The 9,867-nt window shown below is 43.5% G+C and overlaps 1 protein-coding gene across 2 annotated transcripts in view; it reads right to left on the reverse strand.

The window, feature by feature from the left end:
* Positions 1–9,867, reverse strand: part of NUP214 (nucleoporin 214) — a 107,655-nt gene that overhangs the window by 48,245 nt on the left and 49,543 nt on the right. For both annotated transcript variants that reach the window (XM_023516115.1, XM_023516114.1), the window contains exon 19: positions 4,408–4,507. In XM_023516115.1, coding sequence (XP_023371883.1) covers positions 4,408–4,507 — 100 coding nt within the window. The remainder of the gene's footprint in view (positions 1–4,407; positions 4,508–9,867) is intronic.

The following is a 9,867-nucleotide window of genomic DNA, read 5'->3' on the forward strand; positions in this document are numbered from 1 at the left end:
AAAAAAAAAATCTATTTTAAGTATAAAGACAACCAAAAATAAGTCTAAAATAAAACAAAAGAAAAAGATGTACCATGCTAACACTAAACAAGGAAAATACCAGGGATAAAGAGAGTCATTGTGGACTGAGAACCAGGTGAGTTCATCACAGAACACAATAAAACTAAATATTTGGGACGGTGCCTGTGGCTCAGTGAGTAGGGCGCTGGCCCCATCTACCAAGGGTGGTGGGTTTGAACCCAGCCGCGGCCAAACTGCAACAAAAAAAATAGCCGGGCATTGTGGTGGGGGCATTGTGGCGGGCGCCTGTAGTCCTAGATACTCAAGACTGATGCAAGAGAATCGCCTAAGCCCAAGAACTGGAGAATGCTGTGAGCTGTGACATCACAGCACTCTACTGAGGGAGACAAAGTGAGACTCTGTCTCTAAAAAAACAAACAAACAAAAAAACTAAACATTTGTGCAGCTACTACCAGAACTTCAAAACATACGACGTAAAAATGTAGAACTGCAAGAAAAACAGGCAGACCCACAGCAGGAGCTACTTACCTGGCCTAAACACCACACTTCTAAATAACCACAGGTATACAAAGAAACTCAAGGATAAATTTAAACCATTTTTTAACTAAATAAAAATAAACAGCAATCTCATACTCCTGGAATCAGGCAATCCTCCTGCCTTAGCCTCCTTAGCTAGGACTACACAGGCTCATGTCACCCTGCCTGGCTAATTTTTAAATTTTTTGGTAAAGACAGGGTCTCACTAAGTTGCCTGGTCGTGTACTCCTGACCTAGAATGATCCTCCTGCCTTAGCTACCCAAATGTGCTGGGATTGCAAGTGTGAGCCACCATACCTAGACAATGGCAGTTTTATACAACGGTGTAAACTATAGTTCAAAAACCTAAACACAGACTCACCATGTGATCCAGCAATTCCATTCCTAAATACACACCCACAGGAACTGAAAGCTAGGACATGTCACCCACATACTCCCTGATCTCACCTCCAAGGGCTCCTCCTTGTTCCCACTGCTCTGGCCACCTGAGGCCTGCTGGCTCTCTCTCAAACATGCCAGACATTCTGTCCTGCCACAGGCCTTGGGCTTGAAGCTTTCTCCCCTCAGATATTCATAAGACCTGCTCTCTGGACTTTTGGTTTTAATTCAAATATCATCTTCCTGGGGAGGCCTTCTCTACTTATCCTACACAAAATTGTAACCCACATGCAGACAATACTCCCCAAACCCTTCCTCTGCTTTAATTTTCTCCAGAACACATACCACCATCTAATAATATATTACATGTTGCCCAAGGTAGAGTGCCATGGCATCAGCTTAGCTCACAGCAACCTCAACTGCTGGGCTCAATGGATCCTCCTGCCCCAGCCTCCTGAGTAGCTGGGACTACATGTACCTGTCACAATGCACAGTTTATTTTTCTGTTTTTAGTAGAGACAGGGTCATACTCTTGTTCAGGCTGGTCTTGAACTCCTATGGTCAAGTGATCCTCTTGCCTCAGCCTCCCAAAGGGCTGGGATTATAGGCGTGAGCCAGCACACTTAGCGCATATTTACTTATTTCACTTACTGTTTGTCTCTCCAATGACTAGGATAAAAAAAATTTTTTTTGTTAACTACTTTATCTCAAGCACCTAGAACAGTGTGTGGCATATAGTAAATGCACATTAAGTATTTGCTGAAAGCATAAACAAACAGAAAATTGCTAAGGAATATATTCAGTGTGCTCTGGTAAAAACAAATTAACAAATAAACCCCAGAAATCCTATGTCTTCTAACCTCATTTGGCCCCATTTTCTACTTCCTGCCAGGGCTCTAGTCCCTCTGGCCTTCTTTCTGCTTTACCTCAAACATGCCCTCCTCCCCAGACTTGTGCTTTTCCTCACTCTGTACGTACTTACTGTCCAAAACACTCTCTACCCAGTAACCTCTAGTTACTGTCCAAATTTTAGCTAAAACATCTTTTCCTTACCAAACTCCTTCCTGATCCCAGTCTTGATCTGGCTGCCCTGTTACAGGATTTCTCAGAATTTTATCCTCCTTCTTCACAGAACCTACCACATCGCAACTAAATGACCTTGTGTAGTTGGCCATTTCCTGGTTGTCTTCTTGCTAAGATATAAGTGCCCCGAAAGCATGGGCATATATCTGCTATGTCTTATTCACGACTGCCTTAGCAACCTGGGCGGAATCATGCTCAGAACAGAATCTGCTGAAGCATGTGAGCACTAGCTTCAGAGCAGCCATGGAAGGCTCCAGATAAACGCTCTTCCATATGATGGGGGGGGAGGTAGTCGATGAAGCCAATGAGCACTTGTACACAAACGGCAGAAATGTGAGTTCACCCTGTAACTCATCTTCTAAGATTCTACTCAGAAAAAACTAACCACACACCATATGCTTAAATATACTTATGAAACTATTGTTTAAAAGAATCTGAAAGTAAGTTGTTTTACAACAAATAAAGTGCCCTGTCAATCTTTCCTATGAGGGAAGTGGTAATACAAACTCTTGGTTATCAATTATGTTTAGAGTTCACCTGTTATTCAATAAATTATTATTTCATTTATTTATTTATTTTGGAGACAGTCTCAAGCTGTTGCTCTTGGTAGAATGCTGTGGTGTCACAGCTCACAGCAACCCCTACCTGTTGGTCTTAAGCAATTCTCTTGCCTCAGCCTCCCAGGTAGCTTAGCTGGGACTACTACTAGTGGGCCTGGCTATTTTTTTTTTTTTTGGTTGTAGTTGTTATTGTTGTTTGGCGGGCCCAGGCTGGATTCGAACCCACCAGCTCTAATGTATGTGGCTGGCGCCCTAGCTGCTGAGCTATAGGCGCTGAGCCAATAAATGATTATTTAAAGGCAAATATATTTCACACACTATGCTGGGCATAAAAGTAAAATAATTGTACCAGGCTCCAATTCTGTGAAGAATAGAAGAGAATGTTTCTTCAAGATTCCTTTATAATTCTTGTATCTATTTTTGTTGCCAGAAAAAGAGTAAACTCAAAGCCCTCCTCAAAGATCAGCTCAGATAAAGCATTTGAAGGAAACAAAGTTTGAGAGAAGATAAAGTAAAATCCCTAAGAGCTGCTCCTCAGCCATGGTTAATAGCTGAAGTATGCCAGAGATACCAGACCATACTTCTTCTACCATATGCGGGATTTTCCTGTCTAACGTAATACTCTGCCTTTCAGTGGCTTTTCTTTGCCTTCTCTATGCTGGGAACCTGGCTACAATTCCCAAACTCTAATGCATAGTTCCTTCCCTTGAAAAGTTTGCAACAACCACAAATACCATCTTGGTCTAAATAGCATACCAAGGCTCCGAGGTCATTTTAAGATACAAAAGTGGAAAAGCTTGTTTTCTGGCTGTTTGTATGTCCTAAAATAACTAAAAAATTCCTAAAACAGGCTGTTTCAATAAATGTACCAACATGGAAAAAAGAGAAGGCCAGTGGACCAGTGAGCCATTCAAAAACGTGCAAAGGGAACAGTAAGCAGATTTGCTCTCGGGGGGGGGGGGGGCAAGGAGCAGCATACCAAGGAAAAACCACGGGGTCTGTGGCTGCTCTTTGCCGTTAGCCTAATCACAGGTACCAGACACTAACTCCTGAAATCTGACACTAGTCTTCACGACTCCCACTTTCCGATAAGAGGAAATGTCCCTGGACTCTTCCCTATACCATAGGGGGAGGATAGTAGATCTAGACTCTAAAGGGACTGTGGCTATAAAATACACAGGGTGAAGCAGGGCATAGGTATGTTCCATGGACCCTGCTGCCCAGAGCTATACAGGGAGACAGCACCCTGAATTCTGAACACAGATGAAAACTAAAGATGAGTGAGCTCCCGCAGCCAAGACCCATCCTCAAATATGGCATGAAAGAGAGGCTGGAGTCTACAAACAGAGCTGCTGCCTTTTAAAAGACTTCCCCCCTCCACATAAAAGGCAAATAAATTCAAAGAATAGAAATGCCTGAAGGGGAGAGAAAAGAGGGGAGACCATTACCCTCAAAATTCCAGTTTTCAGAATTGGCAGTCTACCTAAAACCTAAGGTGTCGATCTGAAACCCTGAGAACATAAAAAACAAAACAAAACAAAACGAACTACACACCAACTTTCTATCACCCAGACTTCCACAGGGCAAAAGCAAACAGAACACACAACACTGTGATGGACCCTAAAGGTTTAGAAGGCTACGGGGTCATAGGCAAGTTGAAAAGTGTGATCTCTCAACTATGGAGGCAGGCTCAACTGTCCATCCCTCTTTAACCTTAGGCTCTGCAGGAGGCACAGCCAGATGGTGACAGCAGTGACGCTGCTCCACAGCAGTCACCACTGCTACAGAAAATCTGCCTGCTGAGACATACTGAGGAGCGGGAACGTACCCGCCGGCTGCAGAGGGAGCTGCAGGGTTATTCTTCAGTTCCTGAACATTCACCACCTGAGGGACATTCTTCAAGGTTGATTCAGTCAATGTGCTTACACCTGTTTAAATAGAGAGGAAAATTATATTAATTCCCATAAAGAATCAAAATTCTAGTCATACATAAATGAATAATCAAGACATGAACTCGAGCAGATTACAACCCTATTATATGAAGGAAATCTACCAGACAGTTCTGTAGGGGTGTTCAATGGAACACCTGGCCTACTCCACTGACAGGCCATGGAATGAAGCTTGTTGCAATGTAATCAAATGGACCAGTGTAGGGGGGAAAAGTGCCTGGCTAGCTCTTCTGCAGCAGAGCCGAGGCACCTGCCACACTGTTGGCCCCCCTGGAAAAGGGCAGCAAGTTCGAGGGGATTGGCAGCATCCAGACTTGAGATTTCTGCCACTCATCTGTTCTTTCTCTCACATTGGGCATATTAGTGTTTAGGTGCTAAGAATATAAAAGGTGTCTATAGTTTCCACTCTAAAGGAGCTTGTGGCTTAGTGAAACAGGTCCAACGAATAAAATGAGGAAAACTGAGCTTAGACAAGGACTAGGAAGAGGCCAAGAAGCCTAAATTTTGAAATGGCAACACGCATCTATTTGATACTTATCTAATCAGCCTTTACTTCTCTTTGTGTCCTATAATCTTAAATTTTATTCCAAAAGACTTACTGGCATTCAATAATTAACTGTTAAGAAAGCCTAAACGAAGCTCTTAGATCTCTTCTAACTGAAAATGTGCCCCAGGCAGAAAGATGGGTTTGCAGCGACTCTTTATTCCCTCCTTCAGCAGAGTGACCAGGGACACCTTGCCTATGACTGCACATCCTTTGTCTTTCACATTCAAAGGTGCCTACACTTTAGAAATTTTTGCTTCCAACATGATAAAGGAGATCACACCACCTCCTGCTGAAAGCAGAACAAACTAAGTCCTGGCAGATCTTAAGTTTACAAATATTCACCTCAATCAGCTTGATTTTGGACCTGGTCAGCACAATGCCAAGAATCTGCTTAGTCCAAGTAATACTTACAGACAGCATCACAGAATTTTATTTTCAGAAAGCTCAAAGGTACAATAAAAAGTTATCTTGTTTTTGTTCCTCTATGTTTCAGGTATAGATATCACTGAATTTTTTTTTTTTTTTTGAGACGGAGCCTCAAGCTATCCCCCTGGGTAGAGTGCCATGGCATCACGCTGACAGCAACCTCCAACTCCTGGGCTCAAGCGAGTCTCCTGCCTCAGCCTCCCAAGTAGCTGGGACTACAGGCACCCGCCACAACGCCTGGCCATTTTTTTGGTTGCAGCCATCATTGTTGTTTGGCGGGCCCGGGCTGGGGATTCGAACCCGCCACCTCAGGTGTATGTGGCTGGCGCCCCAGCCGCTTGAGCCACAGGCACCGAGCCGATATCACTGAAATTTAATATTTTTAATAGTTGTGATTTTCTTTAAACTGTTCTGATTTGTCACTGCTAATGATTATTCCTTCTTACTTACATTAAACCATCATGACTTCTGAGCCTTTTAAAGCTCAACCAATTTAGGACGGTAAGTCTATAGGTATTCTAAGCAGTGATAACTGAAAAATAATTCTCCTCAGCTTAAACAAAAATACTTAGCTTACACTTGAGTTTCTTGACCTTGGCACTATTGATATTTTAGGGCTAGATAACTCTTCCTTGTGGGGTGTCCTGTGCATTTTAAGTTTTGTTTTGTTTTGGTTTTGGAAGACAGACAACATGAGTACATTATGACCAAGAACCCAAAACTCGGTATCATATTTGGGGACCCAGATAGCACTGAAGACAAAATACTGGTATCATATTTGGTGGCCCGTATGGGGAAAGAAGACGATCTGTGGTAAGTAACGGGACCACTGACCTCTATCCTGCTTTTCTCTATAGTTATAATAATGGAGACTAATAACTTTGATGCACATCAGCCTGTAAATGTGCACAGTGCAGCTGCTGACCTCCAGGGCACGGGCAAAAGGCTGTTGGGGAACTTTCTAATTACCCTTGGCTCCAGAAAGGAGCTGGAGGCAATGTTAAACAACTTTTGAACCTGTTCTGTATTTATTCCTTTTCCCTGGTTGAGAACCGAGCAAGGAGATAGCACCCAGAGGTCTTGGGGTCCCTAGCAATGGTTCTGAACCCAGGACTTGGGAGGGCCTTCGGAAAATCATGCTATCCCAGCTTTTACTATCTTCTCTTCTCTTTCATGGTCCCAAATTTTTCCTATTTACCTCTATAGACCTCTTCTGGTTCTCTCTCTCCTTGATAGTATATATGCTTTGTTTGAATGTTGGTAAAGGACTGCAATGGTTTTATGGATTAGGTAGGTTTGGCTAATTTTGGTATTTTTCAAATGTTTTAAGTGTTTCAAATGTTGCAGAGGTCCTTTTTATTGCTTTTCATCGCAAAATTGAATTCAACTAACTTTTAATGTGGCTGAGACAAAAGGCTGACACACATTAACTACAAGTCAGCTCCAAACAAACGGCAAAATGAACCCTCCACACTTTGAGTAACCAGAGGCTTGTGAAGGGAAGACATGGGCAACTCCCCAAGGCAAGAATGGCCCTAAACCCCCAGCTACAGTTTAGTCTCTTGAAAATAAAGAGGAGCAATGAAAATGACCCTGGGCATTTGATTTCTTCTGGTTTATTGATGAAAACAGGGAAGTTGAAAATAATTCCAGGTTTCTCTAAGACTTCTGCTCATTGTAGCTAATTGTGATGCAAAAGTTTCAAAGTGTCTCTCAACCCTGAGTTTAAGTATTTTTACCTTGTCAACGTTTGGGGGGGGAAAGGAGGTTGGAAAGGATAGCATTTAAGACCTGCCCATGACAGAAAGCCTATTTTCCTGTATAAACTGGGGATTTGGAAAAAGCTTGTAGAAATTTTAAAAGGTTATATGTATAAGCACGGCCTTGCCATTTTCTCCAGGGCGGGGCTCATCCCCACTTTGATGGATACTGTGGGGCAGATGCAGAAAGAGGGAGAACTTGCATCAGGTGGGACCAGGCTCCCTGATACCTGATTTCTCAGACTGTGCTGCTGGCAAGTAATAAGCATAAGAGAACAAGCAGGTACTAAGCACTACACTGGTAAGAGTGGCTAATTCCAGACAAGCACAGGGGCTGAGGCCACTCTCCTATGGATTCTTCCCCAAGCATTGGAAGGACGCTTCCTTTTGTTTGGCTGGAAGGCTTCTTGGGTTGGTCAGAGGATGCTTTGACAACCCAGGAATACAGGGTGGGATTGATTAAGACGCTGGACGTTTATTCTTTCCCACAGACGGGTAATGTTCTCTTGTCAAGAGAACTGTCATCAGGTGGGACCAGGCTCCCAGATACCTGATATTTTGGCCTGTGCTGCCAGAACACCCCACTGGGCTATGTTGGGATATGTTTGATCCCCAGATGCTGAAAAAAGAATATATGGTTTTCTTCTGCACCCCGGCCTGGCCTCAGTATCAACTCTCCACTGGTGAACGATAACTACCAGAAGGTACTCCAAATTATAGTAAATGAGAAAGGCAATGGTCTGAATTACGTATGTGCAAGCTTTCTTTTTTCTCAGGAACAACCCCCAACTGTGTAAGACCTATCAGATAGATCCAGCTCTCCTGACTGTAGTAACTTCCCCAAATGGTCAGAGATTCCCGAGAAAGACACTGTCACCACCTAGTTCAAACCCACCATCTACTTCTCCCTCATCTTCCTTCGTGCGTTCAGAAAACCTGAGGAAGGAGGCTGTCCCAAGAGGTTTTTTTGGTCCTACTGGGACCCCCAGAAGGCAACCATATCCTTCTTTGTGTCCCTTGGTTTAGACTGTGGGTGGTGACAGGGGAAGTGCATGAGTATACACTTCATTTTCTCTGGCAGATTTAAAGCAAATTAAGGTTGACTTAGGAAAATTTCCTGATGACCCCAATTGGTACATAGATGTTCTCCAAGGGTTAGGATAAAGCTTTGACCTCTCTTGGAGAAACATAATGTTACTACTAGATCCAACTTTAACTTTTAATGAAAAAAATGAAGTCTTAAATAGAGCTAGAAAGTGAGGTAATTTGTGGTTAATGTCCAATACTGATGGCAGTATATCTCCTGGGAAAAGGGACAGATACCCTGTAGGAAGACAAGCAGTTCCCTTTGAGGATCCCGAATGGGACCCTGAGAAAGAAGGTGACTGGTGGTGTAAACATTTTCTAACGTGTATTCTAGAAGGTTTACATCAATCCAAAAAAGAGCCCATGAATTATTCTAAGTTGTATACTATTTGCCAGGAGCAAAATAAGAGTCCCTCAGTCTTTCTTGAGCGGCTTATGGAGGCTATGAGAAAACACACCCAGTTAACACCCAACTCCATAGAGGGTCAAATTATCTTAAAAGATAAATTTATCACTCAGGCAGCCCCAGACATTCGAAGGAAACTCCAGAAATTGACTTTAGGCCCATATCATAACCTGGAGAATCTTCTAAAAATGGAAACTGTGGTCTTTTATAACCGAGATCAGGAGAAAGAGGAGGGAAAAGAAGAGAAAGGATATAAAAAGAATGACAGCTCTAGTAATAGCACTCCAACAAACCGGCACCATTCAGGGGCGGAGGGGAGCCAGAGGAGCTAAGAACAAGTGCTTCCAATGTGGTCAGACTGGCCACTTCAGAAAGGACTGCCTCCAGAAGCACCGGCTGGGCAAGCCATCTGACCCCTGCCCAGAATACAAGAGTGACTACTGGAGGGTGGCCTGTCCTCCAGAGACAGTGATCCCATCAGTACCCAAACTGGACTGAGGGTGCCTGGGGCAGATTCTCATGGCTCCAGCTTGCATCATCACCCCTCAAGAGCCTGGGGTTTGCCTCATACTGGAGGGTGAGGAAACAGAATTTCTTCTGGACACTGAAGCAACCTTTTCTGTACTCCTCTGTAACCCTGGTTTTTTATCCCCCAAATCTGTAACTATACAGGCGGTGTCTAGAAAGTTGGTTACCAAATTTTTCCCTCAGCCTTTAAGCTGCAACTGGGGTGACTGGCTGTTCTCTCATGCCTTCCTAATCATGCCTGAAAGTCCTGCTCCCCTTTTGGTGAGGATATATAAACTAAAGCATATGAACAACCATTTATATGAATATGGGACAAGAATACTATGCCTTCCTTTACTGGAGACAGAAATTAACCCAGAAGTGTGGGCTACCAAAGAACAAGTGGGAAGAGCAAAACCCAATCCAAACATGATTTTGCACACAGATAGAAGTTCTTTCATAGAACAAGGAACTCGCAAAGCAGGCTATACTCTAGTTACTCAGTATGCTGTAATTGAAAATGGGTCTTTCGGCTCGGCACCTATAGCTCAACCGGCTAAGGCGCCAGCCACGTACACCTAAGGTGGCGGGTTCGAATCCCCAGCCC

The sequence above is a fragment of the Otolemur garnettii genome, unplaced genomic scaffold (assembly GCF_000181295.1).
Source record: "Otolemur garnettii isolate 467f Iridium unplaced genomic scaffold, OtoGar3 scaffold00087, whole genome shotgun sequence".
Taxonomy (NCBI): Eukaryota; Metazoa; Chordata; class Mammalia; order Primates; family Galagidae; genus Otolemur; species Otolemur garnettii.